General features: G+C 39.3%; 1 protein-coding gene across 1 annotated transcript; it reads left to right on the top strand.

The window, feature by feature from the left end:
* Positions 1-994: 994 nt before the first annotated feature.
* saga (S-antigen; retina and pineal gland (arrestin) a) lies at positions 995-19174 on the top strand. Its single transcript, XM_051378184.1, has 16 exons — positions 995-1103; positions 4236-4318; positions 5324-5384; positions 6007-6051; positions 9097-9296; positions 9784-9843; positions 9925-9992; positions 10089-10224; positions 11007-11091; positions 11215-11287; positions 15930-16067; positions 16177-16254; positions 16643-16657; positions 17014-17066; positions 17212-17221; positions 18071-19174. Exons 2-16 carry the CDS (start codon positions 4271-4273, stop codon positions 18192-18194), a joined length of 1194 nt encoding a protein of 397 aa, XP_051234144.1. The 5' UTR covers positions 995-1103; positions 4236-4270; the 3' UTR covers positions 18195-19174.
* Positions 19175-19372: the final 198 nt, after the last annotated feature.

Here is a 19372-nt window from a genome sequence, read left to right as displayed (position 1 = left end):
GCAGGTGAAAGCACTTATACATTTACATTCAAATTTCTTTGAAGCAACGTACATACGTTACCTTTTATTCATTTTCTCAAGTTAGGCCAGGTACAGAATGTAATTTATGACCTAAACAAGTCGGTTTTGTGTCTGATTTTAGGGTAGAAACATGGTGTCTACGGTAATGTGAACTGAGAGGCTGCATGAATGCCCAGTTTAAGATGAGTAAGGATGTTTTTGAAGAGTGAATCCGTGACTGAGAATATAGAGCTGGAAATGAGCAAAATAACCAGCTCGAGGTTTCTGCCTCTTAAAAGGAACTCTTTTCCTTTCCACTGTTGCCAAGTACTTGCTCATGGTGGGAACTGTTGGGTCTCTCTCAGTCTCTGTGACTGGACCAGAAAATCAATGGAACAAAGGTTCTATTTCTGGAAATATTCCCATCTCTCCCTCTTCGGTATATATACAAAAAGCCCTTAAAAACATATATATATATATATATATATATATATATATATATAAATAACTCCCCCCCGAGGTTTGGGTTAAGCCACGTAGACTGTCTGTTTCCACCCCTGCTTAATCCCCCGCCTACTCCAGTCCTACGCCCCTGGTTAACCTGCCTGAGGATCTCGTTCATGTTGTAAAAATTGCCCTTCAAAATTAAGTATAAAATGGGTTTCTGCATTGCCAGTTTGTACACATTTTATGTTTTAATGTCGTTGTATGTTTCCCTTACGACACCATTTCCACCTCTCTACCCCCCCCTCTCTAATCTGGCACTGTTGTGCTGACTGAGGGGGAACCAGCATCAATCCTCTCAGTCGGCTCATTCACAGGAAGTCTGCCCCGTCTGTCTGTCTGTCTGTCTGTCTGTCTGCCTGTCTGTCTGCCTGCCCCTGTCTGTCTGTCTGTCTGGATGTGTGGTGTTAGGAAGAAGAGGAGGGTGGGGGGGTTGTAGTGCTGTAGTACTGAGGGTTGGTCAAAGTTCACAGCCTGCTCACCAGATTGGCTGACGGGGGCGAGGGAGGCTGTGACGGACAGCAGGTGTTTACTTATAGAGCATCTCCGCCTGTCTCCTCCTCCGATCCAACAACACACCCTCCGCTTCTGCAACACAGGTGAGTCTGAAAAACATCTCCACTGTCTCATATTGTACGAGTGTTTACTCTGTGACTCTATATTTACTGTGTATTTATCTATAATAAACCGTATGTGCTGTGATTGATGGATGGTTGGAACCTGTTTCTGCATATTGTGAATTTGTTCTTATTTTGTTAGCACCCATTGATTTCTGGGATTCACCAATGTTTTCTCATTTTATATCTTATATCTAGAAAAATAAGAAAAAATACAAGAGAAATTTAAGAGAATGTTGCTGCATGAGGCCCACTGTGTCTGTAATTTGTAGTCCTTTATGCCCTAGGACTACAATTCCCTTGATGTCTAGCCACACAGGTTCAGTGTTCTGCATTAAGACTAATCAGGTGATCATATTTTAACCTTTCTGCTTTCACTTGCAGCCTTTTTCCGCCTTAAAGAAGTTAAGACAGACTCATTAACACAGCTTGAATAATAAATAAGGTTTTATTTGATAATTATTAGATTTGAGTTTGTTCGTCTGTTGCTCTGTTAAATCTGGTACCAGATGAGTCTTATGAGCTCTGCCATACCAATGCACTAGAATCAGGAAAATGTGCATTTCTCTGTGATGAAAGGAGTTGTTTTATGTGTTGTGGTTTAGTTTTATCAACCAGATAGATTTGTTCACTTGTTTTAAGAAAATAGAATTTCTTGCACTCAATAACAAACAGAAAGACTCAACAACTTAGAGATATCTTATTGATTTGATTAGATGAAAGATTGATGCAGTGCTGTGAAAAATATTTAAAGCCAGGTAGTTATTTTCTTTTACTTATTTATTGTTTATAGCTCAGCTTGGAGTGAACACTTGCTTTTTAATGCAGAAATTTCTCGTATTATTTTGTTGATTCCTAAACCTTCAGAGGAAGTGAGTGAGTGTAGTCTTCAGTGACGAGAGGTGAAACTCATCTCAGACGGTTTTAAAAGGATTAAGAGGCTCAGCATAGTTAAGTGTGTTCAGATCTCTCAGTCATCTCAACTCAATTAAGTCAGCAAGGAGAAATCATTTATACAGACAGACCAAATAATCTGAACTCCTGTATGATGTAATGTAATCCAGCCCTCAAATGAGCCCTGAAAGCGTAAATGTTGAGATGTAGGGGAGAGTGGGGTAAGTTGAGCCAAAGAGTAAGTTAAGCCACCCCTTGTTGCTAGGAAATGGTAAAAAACATTGATCATGTGACCAAATATTTAGGAGGAAGGCATCATTTCATGGAGTCTGTGAATGTAAGAACCACATGGGTAAAGTGGTTAGATATTTAGGGAGGGGGAGTAGGGATACGGCACAATTTACCCCGCTCCTTTGTTCAACTTACCCCATACACGGGGTAAGTTGAGCCACGAGACCATTTTTGGACATGCTATATTATCGAAACAGTTATGTTTACACTCATTCTGTTTGTTTGAAGGGATGCACAACATCCTGAAATATATGCAGATATATTAGTTAGCGACAAAACTATGATTGCCTTGATGTAGTGATCCTAAATATGAAAAATGGCTCATCTTACCCCACTCTCCCTACTGTCGTAGTATTCTGGGGTTGGGCAGAAATTGTTTTATTTATTATATACAATTTTGAGACATAATTACACATAATAGTTTAGTTTTTATTAATTATAAATTGATTTAAGAGCATATATACCTGCATTAACATACTATTTAATAATGCAGTTTATATTTAAGTCAGTAGAGGGCTCCAACATACCAACTATGTCCACTAAAACAGTAGTTCCCAACCTTTTTCTATAAGGGACCCTGTGATTTTTGCACAGATTATTTCCTTTTAAGGCAACATTTAATACAATTCTCAGTCAGATTCTGTGTTTTCGTGTCCCTGACGCTTTGCCCATTGTTCTATTAGACAATTTACTTTACATTTATTTATTCTTTCACAGAAGTGAACCAAATGCTGACATAAAGGCCTACTGTGTACATTTTTTATATTTTCTTACACATCTTAGACTAAGGTTGCCCCAAAAATGTCTTCTAAGGATGCCTGATGCATAAAATCCTGAGGATGTTGAACCCTTTGATCTCTACATATTCATTATTTATGCATCGCTAGAAGAGTGAAATCATTTGTGTAACATAAGATAATGGCTGAATCTGTATAGAGAGCATACAGCTTTGTGGTTAGCATCTCAAAAATAAATACTGAAGAAATATTTAGTGCAGTCCTGAATACATTTACAGAATCTCCTCTCTTTCCATGTATGAGGTGTAACTTGTTCCAGCCTAACAGTTGGACGAAAGCTACTTTACCTGGTTAGAGCGGGTCTGTAAGGATACATTTAAGGGAAATATAAGGAAATATAATGGTTTCTGAAAAGCCTAAGAGATCTAACTGTGAATGAGTCCAGACAGCAGCGTGTGTCAGTGATTTGTTTGTACAGGGCAGATCTAGAGGGAGTCAAATTTAACAATAATGTGTGGGGGGAAAAAAGGGAATGAACATATAATTTAATGATCTGTTATGGCCACATTTTAGACTCAGTGATACGTTCAAGTTCAATAAAAAAAAAGATAGTGTATTGATTTCTAATGCCAGCCTCAGATATTTCTATTCAGTGTTTTACTGATGTGCCGCAATAATGTTTTTCAGTTCAAATATCTTCATTTGGCTTTTCCAAGCAAATGTTGATATACGTGATTGTCATTAAATCAGCAGATATTTCTGCCACCCTCTGGACACCATGAATATCTTTCGACCCTGACTTTGTGGGATGTAGTTTGAGCGCTGCTGCTGTGACTGTTTTCTTGAGTTGGTGTCCCGACTGTCAGTTTCATATCTCTTGTGGACAAATCGCTCTGATTAAACTCTCTCAGTAGGTATAGTTGTAGTTAAATACTGACTGGCTACTGAACGTATTAAGTTTTTGTCACATTAGTGACTACTTACTGACTTTATTTCACCCTGCTGTATTTTATTGGTATTGCTTTAGATGTAATATTTAAATGTGTAAATAAAGTTTGAGTAGCACTGGCTAATGATATCACACTGTATAGCTGACATTTTCAGTAAGATTTAGTTTGTAACAAACATTCATGGAAATAAAAACATGGTCAGGGATTTGACTTTTATCTGCTTATGTGTGTCTCTCTCTCAGGCACCACCAACTCGCTTCTCTCGATCTGCACCAACATGAGTACTAAAAATGTTGTTTTCAAGAAGATTTGCAAGGACAAGTCGGTGAGTGAATCGGATGAGATACTAGCCCAGGCCACCCCTGCATAAGTCAGTGCCCCACTTGTTCCACCCCAAGTCAAAAAAGCCTGAAAACATTCCTGGTCCACAGTTGACTGTTCATGAAATGTGAGTTTAAGTACAGTTAACTTTCAGGAGAGGTTCTTTAAAGTGGGAGTCTTCTTGTTAAAGCAGAGTTGATATTAAAAATACATGTATAATATAAATAGCTTTTATTGTAGGAGGAACTCTAACAGTTTTCACCTGATGAAGGTCTAAGGACAGGAACGTTGTGCAGCTTTAAGAAACTGCATGAATTAAACTAAAGGACACAACCTTAGAATCGTCAGTGCAGCAAAAAGTAAAATATACCTGATGTGTTCCAGGCCTCATGAGTGATCAGTGGCCAGAAATTGTGTCTTTTTTAAAGGAGAAACAACCGAATCTGAGGAGCAGAAAGATCAAGCAGCCTTACTCACTCCCTCTTGTGGCACAACTGAGCAATTTCACCTTAAAAAAACGACCCATATCCCTTGTAACCACACAAGCAAATACACAACACAACGTAACAATTGTGACTACAGAGCAAGTCACCCCCCCCTTCCTGTCTATCTTCACCTGTCCTATCAAAATAAAGGCATTAAAAGCCCAGAACTATCAACAGATCAGTGAACGTTGGTCTCTTAGTGAAATTTTCCATCTCACTGCATTCAATTCTGTAAAGCGGTTCATCCACTCGTGTGACTGATCCCCATGAGGTCGACACAAAGTCACACGTGGGTAGCGTAGCTTTATGTCAGATTACAGCTGCTCTAATGTTAAAGTAAAGGTAACGCTGCAATATGTCAGCAGAATTCACTTTTCATAATCCATTTCATGTCTTTAAAACATTTTAAATACTAATCAGCTCTTTCTTTCTTTATATGAACCAAAATGATGTTTCTATTTACTGTCATAAAGCACTCACAGACATGGATGCAGGTTTTCAAAGTATCTGTTCTCCTGCTTCAGGTTGGAGTCTACATGGGGAAAAGAGACTTTGTGGACCGCGTCGACTCTGTGGATCCAGTGGGTGAGTTAGGACAGTGAAGCAGCAGTCACATGTTTGATGTAATGTCACAGCCTCAAGGTTGCAGTCAGAGCCTTTTAATCTGTGCTAGAGGAGTTACAGATAACGTATTTCTGCAGCCCAGATCTAAAGAATGAGGATGTTGAGCCTGTAGCCAGAAACATATTCACCAAAAGCTCCCAGTGAGACACCACAAATATATTATTTGGGTTAAAGACGGCTTGGTTGGTCTTGTGTATTCTATAATCCAGGGTGTCTGCAGGGTCTTAAAAAGTCTATATTGTATTGTATTATTTTTTACTTTTTTCAGTCTCGCTTTTAAATGTGTTTTGGGGAAAAATTGGTTTTAATTATGACGTAAAAACTACCAATTGAAACCGACATGGATACTAATTTTCCTTCATATCCTTCATACTGTTTCTGCTAGTATGAGCATAAAACCAGTCTTAAACTGCATTCGTAGTGGTCTTAAAAATAATTTAATCTGTTGAAAGCTGCAGAAACTCTGGAATCCCTCCTTTGTCTCTGCCCTTGAACCTTGCTCATAGTTTTTCTTAATCATTATCAAAACAATTTCACTTTTATTGCTGCAAGAGATTTGACCTGTTGTTTTTTTTACCACTAGATGGCGTCGTCATCATTGATCCTGAGGCTCTGCAGGGGAGGAAAGGTCAGTACCAACCCTCCAACTCACACATTGATTTAAAATACATGTTGGGGGGTTTATTTGAAGCTCAAACAGGACGCAGCGGAAACATATAAAATAAACCCGCATGAAACCTCTGTGGAAGTTTTTAATTCAATTCAATTCAGTTTTATTTGTATAGCGCCAATTCATAACAGAAGTTATCTCAGGACACTTTTCAAATAGAGCAGGTCTAGACCGAACTCTTTAACATTAATTACAGAGACCCAACAGTACCACCATGAGCAAGACCTTGGAGACAAGGGCAAGGAAAAACTGCCAGTTAAAAGGCAGAAACCTAGGACAGATCCTTCGGCTCTAGGTGGGTGGTAGGTGGCTGCTCGTCTGCCTCAACCAGTTGGGGTGAAAGCGAAAGAGAGAGAGAGAGAGAGAGAGAGAGAGAGAGAGAGAGAGAGACAGACAGACAGACAGAAGGACAGACGCACAGTAACAACAGTATTGGCAATGGAAATCTAGCAGGACCATGGCAGGAGGCTCCACCAGGATCGATAAGAACCTGCGAGACGAGAAAGCACAAGAACTCTGGGGAAGAAGTCAAGTTAGTAACATGCATTAATGGGACATGAATGAGTGCAGAAAGAGAGAGGAAGAGAGGAGCTCAGTGCACCATGGGAAATCCCCTGATAGTCTAGGCCTATAGCAGCATAACTAAGGGATGGTTCAGGACTCACCTGATCCAGCCCTAACTATAAGTTCTATCAAAGAGGAATGTCTTAAGCCTACTCTTGAATGTGGTGAGGGTGTCTGCCTCCCGAACCACAAATGGAAGCTGGTTCCATAGGAGAGGAGCTTGGTAACTGAAGGCTCTGGCTCCTGTTCTACTTTTAGAGACTATAGGAACCACAAGTAGCCCAGCATTCAGAGAACGTAGTGTTCTAGAGGGGTAATAGGGTACTATGAGCTCTTTAAGATATGAAGGGGCCTGACCATGAAGAGCTTTATAGGTGAGGAGGAGGATTTTAAATTCTATTCTACATTTTACAGGGAGCCAGTGCAGAGAAGATAGTACAGGAGAGATGTGATCTCTTTTTCTAGTTCCTGTCAGTACTCGTGCTGCAGCGTTCTGAATTAATTGGAGCGTTTTAATGGACTTATTGGGGCAACCTGATAATAAAGAGTTGCAGTAATCCAGCCTTGAAGTAACAAATGCATGGATTAGTTTTTCTGCATCTGTCTGTGATAGTATGTGTGTAATTTTTGTAATATTATGTAAATGAAAGAAGGCAGTCCTGGAGGTTTGCTTTATGTGGGAGTTAAATGACAAATCCTGATCAAAGATAACTCCAAGATTCCTGACAGTGGTGCTAGAGGCCAAGTTAATGCCATCTAGAGTAACTATATCTTTAGACAGTCAGTCTCTGAGGTTTTTGGGGCCGAGTTTAACATCAGAAAATTGCAGCTCATCCAGGTTTTTATGTCTTTAAGACATGTTTGTAATTTAGATAATTGATTAATTTCATCGGGCTTGATCGATAGATATAACTGCGTATCATCTGCATAACAGTGAAAGTTAATGGAGTGATTCCTAATAATGTTGCCTAAAGGGAGCATATATAAAGTAAATAGTATTGGTCCAAGTACAGAACCTTGTGGAACTCCATGACTTACTGTAGTATTTATTGAAGAATCATTGTTAACATGTACAAACTGCGAACGATCTGATAAATATGACTTAAACCAGCTTAGTGCGGTTCCTTTAATGCCAATTTGATGCTCAAGTCTCTGTAAAAGAATATCATGGTCAATGGTGTCAAATGCAGCACTAAGATCTAATAATACAAGTACAGAGACAAGTCCATTGTCAGAAGCAATCAGAAGGTCATTATTAACTTTAACCAGAGCTGTCTCTGTGCTATGATGAACTCTAAATCCTGACTGAAAATCCTCAAATAAACTATTGTTATGTAGAAAGTCACACAACTCTTTGGCGACTACTTTCTCCAGAATCTTAGAGAGGAAGGGGAGGTTAGAAATCGGTCTATAGTTGGCTAAAACCCCTGGGTCAAGAGTGGGCTTTTTAAGAAGGGGTTTAATTACAGTTACTTTAAAGGACTGTGGTACATATCCTGATAATAAAGAAAGATTAATCATATCCAGTAAAGAAGTGCCAATTAAGGGAACAACTTCTTTAAGCAGCCTAGTTGGGATCAGGTCTAATAGACAGGTTGATGGCTTCGATGAATAAATTATTGAAGTTGACTGATGAAGACTGATAGCAGAGAAACAGTCTAAATATATATCTGAGTATATACTTAACTAATGCATTATCATGCATTAGTTAAGTATATGATTATTATTATTATTAAAGTCTGATCTCCACTGGAATTTTAAATAAAGTTATTTTGGTGTGAACAAAAATCTGTGGCGTGTCGGCTTAAAGAAGCAGTTTTACTGTGGAATTATTATTATACTGTTGTTTCCTTATCACATCTTATTGTGGAGGGCACATTGAGTTGTTGTTAAGTTGGCTGTGTACTTCACCTAAATTATATTCCTTACAGACACATAAACAGAGATCAATCACCGAACAGAACACGTCATTACCATGTTCGTAGCCTAAATCAGTCACTCCAGGATTTTTCAGCTCTTTTTTTGTTGCTGCCTAAAATGTCTTATTTTAAGCTTTTATCAAAAACTCCAATGTATGTTGAGAGAATGAAAATTGCAAAACTGGGTGTGATTTTGCTTGTACAATTCAATTTTATTTAAGTTTTGAAACTATAATAATTGGTCAAATTTGAGGAAAAGTTGCAGTGATTGGACAAACTTCCAAGGTCACACAGCATCTTGCAACTTCCTGACTGATAAATGTTGCCATGCTCGTCCCTTTAAAGATTTCAATTACAAGCAAAATATATAAAGTGAAATAAAATACATACTTTTAAACTAAGAAGATGAAGATCAGTAGATCGATTTCAGCCTCCCAATGATTCCAGTTTAAATCCAAGTACTGTTTATTGATCCTGAGGGGACACTGATCGTCTCTGTCACTCTCTCTCTTCCCTCCAGCGTTTGTCACCCTTTCTTGCATCTTCCGGTACGGCAGAGATGACATGGATGTGATGGGAATATCCTTTCGCAGAGAGCTGTACATGTCAACCCGCCAGGTATACCCGCCTCTGCAGGACCGTGATAAGGGAGTCCACACCAGGATGCAGGCAAAACTGCTGCGCAAACTGGGAGACAACGCCTATCCGTTCTTCTTTGAGGTGAGATGTGACACAGGCTGCATGAAGGAGCCTTCCCTAATGCTGAAAGACAACAGTGAGATACAAGTTATACTCCTGTATTTAAACTAAATTACAGCACTATAGCACTGGTGACTGTATATGACAACTAATGAGCAAACACTGCAAATTTAAAATTGATTTCTTGTATACATAACCCTAACTTTTAAATGAACCAGATTCTAAAAGGACGACATATTCAGGAACTGCTTGGCTTATTTCTTGCTTACAGAAACACATTTCGGTGACCTCTTTAACTAATATGAGAAAAAGTTTCCTAACTCGCCACTCAGTTGCAGCCAGGAAGTATTTGCACAGTTGTGGGAGGCTGTAGCCTTTCGTGACCCCTCAAGTCCAAAAACGCCATGTGGTCACCTACTATTAGCATGTTAGATCAGATAAGTGGCGAACTCACCTGCATTCTCTTTTATTTATTGATTACTGACGTTATATATTTTTGTTTCCTCAGTTTCCTGACAACCTGCCGTGCTCCGTGGCTCTCCAGCCATCCACCAGTGATGTTGGCAAGGTAAGTTCCTGACTGAGGAATCAAACCGGTACTGATGAAGTGAACACATCACAGGGTGGTGACGTCTCTCTTCTTCTGTAGCAATGTGCTGTGGAGTTTGAGATCAAAGTGTTCAGTGCTGAGAGCCAGGATGCTAAAATACGTAAACGGTGAGTCTCAGCTCGTCCGATTACCTTCCAGTGTCAGCATAAGAAAATAAGTTTCAATCAGACTTTGATTGTTTTAATTATTTCTTTGTCCAACAGGAGCACAGTGAAGCTGATGCTCAGGAAGGTCCAGTACGCTCCAGAGGGCGAGGGAGTGGCGCCCTCTGTTGAAACCACCAGGGACTTTGTCATGTCAGATAAACCACTACATGTCAAGGCCAGTTTGGACAAAGAGGTCAGCAAATTTCTTCATTTTTAGCACCACAACACACAATAAGATGTAGTGCACTGGTTAGCAGCATGGGGTCTGACCTCCACTAGGGTGGGTCAAAGCTTCACAGGGGGCTTCACTCCCTGATAAACAGCCTCATCCTGCATTAGAACAGTTCAAACAATAACAATAGAACAATGAGAAGAAAACACTGAATCTGTCAAAAAAATAAGTCTATTAAGTATATAAAAATATATGTAACACAGACAGACTGTCAAAGTGTGTCCACTAACAGTAGTTGTTGTTTGTTCCACTAACAGTAGTTGTAAGTAGTTGTTGTTTGTTCCACTAACAGTAGTAGTTTCTGCCACTGACAGACTCAGGTTGTTATTGTCAGTGTCTGACAGCATTATGGAAAGGATCCCTACAGAGATAGACCTTTAGTTAACCGTTGTATCGCTCTGTTTAAAGCCACCAGACTCCTTTGACAAAAACAATTTTACCTCGCAGAGTTTTGCTCTACTACTGCCTTGATTGGTTAGTTTGTTTTGTTATACTTATATAAGTGGAATTGATATTTATAAAGATATATTTTAGTTTGCTTATAATATATAATATTATACTAAAGTTAAATTGAGAGCCATATAAAAAATATTTATAGTTTACTTCTAAATGCAGTGCAGAGCTAATTAATTATCAATCATAGACACTGGATTGATTTAGATTATTTCAATATACATGAAGTGTGCACTCTAATAATATGTTGAATGTTGTTCACGTTGCCTGACTTTGTGTCCGGTTTCCAGATCTACTACCATGGTGAGACCCTAAAAGTGCACGTCATCGTCACGAACAATTCCAGCAAAAACATCAAGAACATCATCATCTCTGGTAAACCTTATACTTACTGAGGACATTCATTACAAACTGTAGCATGAAGACATGAGTTATATTTGCATGAAGAATGTAGAGTATCTAAATGCCTGCTGTAAACTTACTCTGTCATGTTTTCAGTGGATCAGGTCGCCAATGTGGTGTTGTACTCCAATGACAGCTACGTCAAATGTGTGGCCATCGAGGAACCTGGGTATGTGATCTTTCAGATACAGTGTACAGTTGATTTGTTCACAGAACAAACTAAATGCTTATTGCGTGGGGAGAAGCAGTGATTTTTAAGGTGGAACTGCTTTATTCAGTGTTTTTACTGGTTTTAATCAGCGGGTCTGTTTGTTTTGTTTTTCTGCAGTTTACTGAGAACTCAAATTAGTATTTTTCTATCCACCCGGAAAAAAGCGTTCATTCACAATGCTGTCGTCACTTTCCGTGATCCACTGTGGGTCAGGATCTCTCTCAGAACGCAATCTAACGGCAGTCATAAGATCATAAAGACGGGTGCACTTATGGCAGAGCTTTTTTGATTTACAGGTGGAAACAAGTACATTGAGTTAGGAGAAGTAGCTTTTCCTCTTCAATCAAAGGTATTTTTAATTACCACTTACTTAATAATTGGTAGCATATCCACAAGATTTTAAGTTGATTAGGCTACTCGTAAAAATGTACTTGTTCCAACTAACCCATTTTCCCATGTTATTTATGTAAACACAACTCTCTAAAGTTTGCAACTTAAAAGCTTTATCTAAATTAATAAATTAGAAGTTTTATCTTGTAATCATGCATTTATTTAAATGGTGACAACAAGTCTACTGAATTGCTTTTTAGAGTGGAGGATGGAGGATACACAAATCCTTTGCAGAAGTGGAATATACAAACCATGGCGAGAGTGCTCTATAAATGTAATGATAAGTTGTATTAGTTTTTGGTGGTGATCAGACCTTCTGCCCTTCACTGTTTGTGTACACATCTGGATCATGTTTGTTGCACTGCTGTAACCACTTTCCTAATGACATTTCACCTTCATACAGGTAGTGACTATGGTAACGGCTCCAAAAAATCCTCAAATACAGACACACACATAATAATAGACGGTTATTTAACAGTGTTATGAGTCGGTGCTTAATTTGGCTTATATTTAATCCAGTCAGCACTTATTCTGCCACTTACAACAGATCGCTACAGCTGTGTCTTCTATAGTTGAGGGGACAAAATCATTTAAATGTTTGTAAACTGATGCCGAACTGACAGCCAGACTGTGGACATATGATGCACTTTAGCTTAAAGTGTTAAAGTTACACGTGGTTACGGACGCGTTACAAATTGTTAAAATGTCCTATTTCTTAAAGGGAGTTTGGCGTGATGACAAAAAAGTGCAATAAACAGATTTATAGGGAAAAAAAGCAGCTTTATTGGTCATGAAATTTTAAAAATAATGATCAGTATTGTCACATTATGCCATGTTGTTGAATTGAATATATTAGTTGTCAGGGACACTGTTATCTGACAGAGATCATAAAAGATGGCAGTATTCTATAAGAAAAAATGGACAGACCTTGCAGCTGAAGTAAGGATGTCTCTTGTACTTGTTGCCTCGACTCCTCTCTCCTCAATTCAGTTCAATTCAATTTTATTTGTATAGCGCCAATTCATAACAGAAGTTATCTCAGGACGCTTTTCAAATAGAGCAGGTCTAGACCAAAACTCTTTATAACATCCTCTGTGTCTCTCCTCTCTGGTGGGAGGGAAGATGAGAGGAGAGGAGGCAAGGATGTACAAACTGTAAAAGGAGAGCAACCCTCTGTTAACACTGCCAACTCAGATGACACACCAGGAGGATGTTGTTGAGAGATCTCAGTACATGATAAGATTCATGATCGACCCAAAACCACAACTCCCAGTGACAGAGGACTCAAGAGTAACACTGAGAATACTGGAATACTTTCACTTCAACCTGCTGATGACCTCACATAAAGAACGAGAGCTTTATAACAAAGACTAAAAGTGAAAGTAAGTTTCTTGGAGGAGGGAGTGGCACAATGACTGACTGTTCTTGAGGCTGAGGTATCTGCCTTCTGCGTTTTCTAAGAAAGAGCTTTAAAGAACCTGTGTGAGAGTTTCTTACAGGAGAGAGATCAGAGATCTTCAGAGGCTCTCTGCAGTCTGCACTCTGAGAAACTCAAACTCTTCTGTCTGGACCATCAGCAGCCAGTGTGTCTCGTCTGCAGAGATTCAAAGAAACACACCAACCACAGAATCAGACCCATCGATGAAGCTGCACAGGATCACAAAGAGGAGCTCCAGAAATCTCTGGAGCCCTTAAAGGAGAAGTTAAGAGTTTCTGAAGGAGTTAAAGTGATCAAACATCAGAACACATGAAGGTCCAGGCCCAACGCACAGAGAGGCTGATTAAGGAGCAGTTTAAGAAGCTTCACCAGTTTCTAGAAGAGGTAGAGGAGGCCAGGCTGGCTGCACTGAGGGAGGAAGAGGAGCTAAGTAGAAGATGGAGGCTCTGAGCAGAGAGATAGCAGCTCTTTCAGACACAGTCAGAGCCACAGAGGAGGAGCTGAGAGCTGAAGACGTCTCATTCCTGAACAACTACAAGGCTGCAGTGGAAAGAGTCCAGCAGCGCCCCCTGCTGGAGGATCTACAGCTGCCCTCAGGAGCTCTGATAGACGAGGCCAAACACCTGGGCAACCTGACCTTCAACATCTGGAACAAGATGAAGGACATGGTCTCCTACAGTCCTGTGATTCTGGACCCAAACACTGCTGATCCAGAACTCATCCTGTCTGAAGATCTGACCAGTGTGAGAGGAGGAGAGAAACAGCAGCTTCCTGATAATCCAGAGAGGTTTGATTCTTCCTGGTCTGTTCTGGGCTCTGAGGGCTTTAACTCAGGGACTCACAGCTGGGATGTCGAGGTTGGAGACAGTACAGACTGGTCTCTTGGTGTGTCAGCAGAGTCTGTCCAGAGAAAGGGAGCCATTCTGTCTGGATTATGGACTATATGGTTCTGTAATGGTAAATAAAGGACCTTCTTCACATCACTTAGATCCACTCCGTCTTGAACTGAAGAGAAAGCCCTAGAGGATCAGAGTGAATCTGGTCTGGGAGGAAGGGAAGCTGTCGTTCTCTGATCCTGATACTAACACACACATACACACCTTCACACACACTTTCACTGAGAGACTGTTTCCATACATCAGCACGTGGAATGAACTCCCACTGATTATTTTACCAGCGAAGGGCTCACTGATGATGACGCCCTGTTGGTACTCCTTATGAAATTTGATCATGTAAACTTTGAGGGCCTAATTTAAATTGTGGAACTGGAACAACCAGTGTAAAGTGTCTTGGGTGCACAGACTTCACAGCACAGACTTCCCTGCATCTGAATTTGATCACAATCACGTGAGTGCAAATGAGCAATTGAAACCAATTTCCTTAAACCCTTTAAGTTTATGAACTCAAACAATTTAAGCATGAAAAATATTCAAGTAAGTAACAAGTAATTGCTAAGGTAACTTTGGGTAAAAAAATTACTAATTAAATTCAGTTAATTTAACTTGAAACTAGTATCACAGTCATATGCAGCATTTCTCCAAACTTATTTAAATGTACCTGAATAAAGTAAGACATTTTTATACTAATGTTACCACTTAAGTTGAATTTACTCAGTTCCTTTAGTTCCCCAAAAGAAAATTATTACATTATCTGTCAAAACAGCTGATGTAACAGAAAAACTACTTGCACTTATTTATCGAAATGTTGGCCAATTAACTTTCTGTAGATCAACTAATCTAATTGGTACTACTATGATAAAGTTGATAACTATAGTCTATTTCGTGTGACCAACATCAATTCTTTGCATTTTGGGGGATTATTAAGATTAGTAAGCATTATAGCACAGCACCGCTTACATTTGTGTAATGATATAAAGTCAACTTAAAGAAAATAAGTCAATGGAACAAACTGGAATTATATGACCAACACTTGAATAAGTCAACGTTCCACAGGAGACACTAAATGTCGCCACGCCACCTTACAATAAATGTAAATACTGATTGTAATAAGCTGCTTGCATAATCAACCTACACCGCCTTGTGTTTCTGGTAAGGGCGGACCTGTAAAGTTATGAGTTTCAAGAATAAAAAAGGAACAAAGGTAACTACAGTTAATCCAGTTAATCTGCATGTTTTGATTACAAGCTTCTGCTGGTTTATTGAAAAAAAAAATTGGCTTGACAAGTTATTCATCTATTCGTCTATTAATCAGTACATAAACAGGTCTGTTTCTATCATGCCATCAACATGTGTCAAGACCAGTGCTCTAGGTCTTTAGGTGCTGGCAGGCAGAACTGGGTCCAGGCTCAGGGCGAGATGGTCTGAGGTGAGACAGGGAAAAAAGTGAGTTAGCAACAGGTATTTCACAAGAGTCAAAGAAACTGAAAAAAATCAGCTCACGTGACTGGTGGAATTGAGAGATCAGAAATTATCAGTAAAACATATATGTATGTACCTAATTCTGGTGTAACTGAATTTTTTTTAATTTGTGTAAATAAAGTGATTTCTTTGGGCATAAAAAACTTCCAAAGCTTCCTTGGTTCATATGTCGATTTTAGTTTACTCTAGTGATTGTGTGTGTTCCTCATGAAACAATACACACAACAATAACATTTCAATATTACATTGAAGGAAGTGAATTGGAATAAGATCTGTGTTTGTTTTTTACTTCTATTACATTACATTTGGGTTTTAAATCCTCTTCCAGAGTCTATTTTGGTTGCTGTATTCTTTTGTCTGCTGATTAACGTGTATCTGTGTCTCCATGTCTCAGGGATTCAGTGGCTCCTGGCGCAACCCTGCAGAAAGTCTACAAGCTGTTGCCCGTACTGGCCAACAACAGGGAGAGACGGGGGATCGCGCTGGACGGTAAACTGAAGCACGAAGACACCAACCTGGCATCATCAAGCATGTGAGCAAACAATCAGACACAAGATAGACCTGTTAAAGTTCCTGCTCAGTCAGATCGATGTGCCCTTGTAGTTCGGCTCATTTACAGAAATCGGTTTCTTCTCTTTCAGTGTCAAGGAAGGTGTGCTGAAGGAAGTCATGGGGATCATGGTTTCATATAGAGTCATGGTGAAGCTAATCGTTGGAGGGTCAGTCGCTCCTTTGTGTGTGTGTGTGTGTGTGTGTGTGTGTGTGTGTGTGTGTGTGTGTGTAATAACCACTGACAGTATGTAGTTAATGGACAGAGAATCATCAGCTGAATCTGCAGCTCCTCTCGGCTTTACGGAGCTTTATAGTGATTTTCAGTTTATTTGTCGGCCTGCAGCTTTACTGTTCTGGTTCTCCACACTCAATGAACACTTGTTTCTATCCACTAAGGTCATGTGATTCTGAGGAGTTGTTTTACACAATAAGCAGTATGTGGCGCGTGTGAAACAATGTCGTGTTAATATGCAAGTTAGATATGTGTGCAGATTAATCAAAATATTCAACATATATATATTTCTCCAAATGTTCCAATCTCTGCCATGCTCACAGGATGATGGGATCAAGGTAGGTTAATGTTTACTTCTTTTTATTTATAGTTACTCAGTATGTGTATGTCTCATTACTCTTGTAGAAAATTTTGAGTAAAAAAATGATCAGTCAAGCAGTTAATTAGCAGTTAGCTTCTTTAGCTAAAGCTATCTGTCCATTAGCAAACTCTGTAAATCACAGAGAGTTGAAGCTGAGCAGCCCGAGAACGTCAGAAGGAAAATCTTCTAAGTCAAAGTTAAGGAATTGGGGCTTGGGTGTAAAGACTTGAGACTAACATGTTGTTTGGAAAACAAAGACTCCCACCTCTGGTGTATTGTGCATTCATTCATTAATGCAGTTGCAGTAAGAAATGTTTTCGGTTTGTGTTGCAGTGAAGTCGGCCTGGAAGTTCCCTTCAAACTGATGCATCCTAAACCTGATGCAGGTAAGAGATTACATCTAATGAACAATATTATTTACTCTACAATAACTACATTACGAATTCATTTATCCATAAACAATAGGTGGAAGAGAGTCAAACTAAACCTAAACCTTCTGGTTTTTCCTGTTTTCTTTATTGCTGCCAACAGTGAAGGAGAGGTAAGGTGGTTTTCCAAGCAAAAAGTAAATAAAATGATTCTTAGAGGAAGCATCAGTCCTGAATGAATGAGTAGGAATGACTCAGTTCAGCTTTTGTTTAGTTCATCCAGGGACAAGCTTTTGTTCCAGGATCTTCTATCACTTCATCAGCTCTTCTTTAGTCTGTTGTTGCTCCTGTTTATTACCCTGTCTTCATCAGCAGTATCGGCTTTCCTCTCATTGTTTAGTTTTTTTGCTTTTCTGTTTCTTTATGAACCTTTTTCCTTTTTATATTTTGTAAGTTTCACTGGGTAGAGTAAATTCAGACAGTTTAAAGGATGAGATGTAACAAGCTGACACCCACACATGTCAACATGGTTCAGTAGACTTAGAGTTAGCTGTAGATGTACAGGGACACAATTCCAATCAAATTAGCTCTGAACTAGTTCTGTTCAAGATTCATAGCACCAAGCTTCCAAGTATCCAAAAACAAAAAGCTAATTGTAAAATAGTGGGGTTAACTTAAAGGTTACATATAAAAAACTGACTTGCCAGTGGATGTCACACTAGAGCACCAGCATCTCAGATCATCACCAATACTGTCTTTGTTAGTCTTTCTAACCATCACTAATAAACCACAGAGAGGCTGCAATACAACACAGGCAGAGGGAGTGAGACACCATGTGACACTGTTTATATCTTTACATGGCTAACAGCTGTTTTCTGCCATATTGTGTTTTAAGTTTCATATATATAACCTTTACCATCTGTTCCCAGCTTTAAACGACCCTCTCTACCCCCCTACCGATGATAGAAATCCCATTATTGTGCCTCTGCTCTTTTTCCAACACTGCTGTTGTGTGTCTGTAGTGAGTTAGAGGAGGAGATGGAGTTCCAGGAGTTCAAGCGCTCCTACCTGAAGGGCATGGCTGATGACGAGGACGAAGATGGAAACGTGTCGGGTGGTGATGACATGGCGCCCAAAGAGAAATAGAGGAGAGAGTTGGCCAGAGTGACAACAGCTGGAACAAAGACAGCTCGGAAGATCACTTTCTGCGGAGTTTGTGCTAGAAAAAGTTGAGACTTAATTAAAGGACCATGTCTGTGATTTTGCATGTTTTTGCAACAGAAACAGCCTTCATATACCATCAGTTTATGTTTCTGTTAAAGTCCCCATGAACTATTTATTTTCACCTATGGGATGCCAGGAGCCAAACCCGACAAGAAAACCACCTCTGTAATGGAGTTCCTGTCACCTAGCTTCGTCAATCTCGGGGATGCTCCGAGTCTCACAATGTTGTAAGAGAAAGTGAAAAAAGCGAAAATAGTTTTTGTTTTTTTAAATTGAAGGCCGCTTGTTCCAGTGAGAATAAAATCTCACCATTTGGAGAGTTCTAATGTTACTAAAAAGGCTCAGGATTAGGTGGATAAATGGTCTGCATCTACATCTATGTAGAGGACTGTCTCAGGACTGTACTCGCAGAATGCAGTGTCTGTGAGTCTTAGGTAATAATATTGAGGCTATTCTAGCTAACATGCAAAACCACTGATATGGTCCTTCAATACATGATGAATCCCTGTGAAGTAATTTGTAAGAATCATTTTTGTGCTTTTAAAGTTAGACAGCTAAGTGCTTCCTGCATTTGTAGATCTGAACTTCTCATCTGTTCATTGTCTACATTGTCAACAAGTGGATTGTGTGATGTGGGAGAAAGCAAAGAAGGTGGTTTAGTGAAGTTTAATTGCATTTGAATGTTGAGAAGATCAGACAAAATTGCAAGCTCTCATAAATAATGTGCTGCTGCTCGCTAGGCTCTGGAGGAAATGATCTGACTGAATCGTCTGTTGTTTCGCTCAGATTTACTGTAGCAACATTTATATAGAAAGATAAAATGTATTTGGCATTTAAAGGAGATGTGATGCTCTGTGTGACTGTGCAGTTTCAACTCTGTGACAATAAAAAGCTGACTGATCCATTCTTGTATTATATATATATATTCTAATGCTGTGACAAACCTCCAGGTGGTCTTTTGCATTTTTTAGATTTTTTAAAATATAGATTTATAAAGTATATATCCAACCTATCTAGTCCGTCACTCACTACTTTCGACTTCCTGTCTGTGACTCTGTCAAAGCCCATTGGTTCCTGCTGAAAACACAAATATAGTATTG

The sequence above is a fragment of the Dicentrarchus labrax genome, unplaced genomic scaffold, assembly GCF_905237075.1.
Source record: "Dicentrarchus labrax unplaced genomic scaffold, dlabrax2021, whole genome shotgun sequence".
NCBI classification, from domain to species: Eukaryota; Metazoa; Chordata; class Actinopteri; family Moronidae; genus Dicentrarchus; species Dicentrarchus labrax.
The sequence above is the reverse complement of the archived record's forward strand: the minus strand, read 5'-3'. Positions and strand labels throughout refer to the sequence as shown.

What these genes read in the sequence shown, in the direction of transcription:
- saga (XM_051378184.1), top strand. Translation starts at nt 4,271, where the DNA reads ATGAGTACTAAAAATGTTGTTTTCAAGAAGATTTGCAAGGACAAGTCG. An exon ending in CGACTCTGTGGATCCAGTGG is followed by an intron (nt 5,385 to 6,006) that starts GTGAGTTAGGAC and finishes TTTTACCACTAG; the next exon opens with ATGGCGTCGTCATCATTGAT. An exon ending in AACCTGGCATCATCAAGCAT is followed by an intron (nt 16,068 to 16,176) that starts GTGAGCAAACAA and finishes CTTCTCTTTCAG; the next exon opens with TGTCAAGGAAGGTGTGCTGA.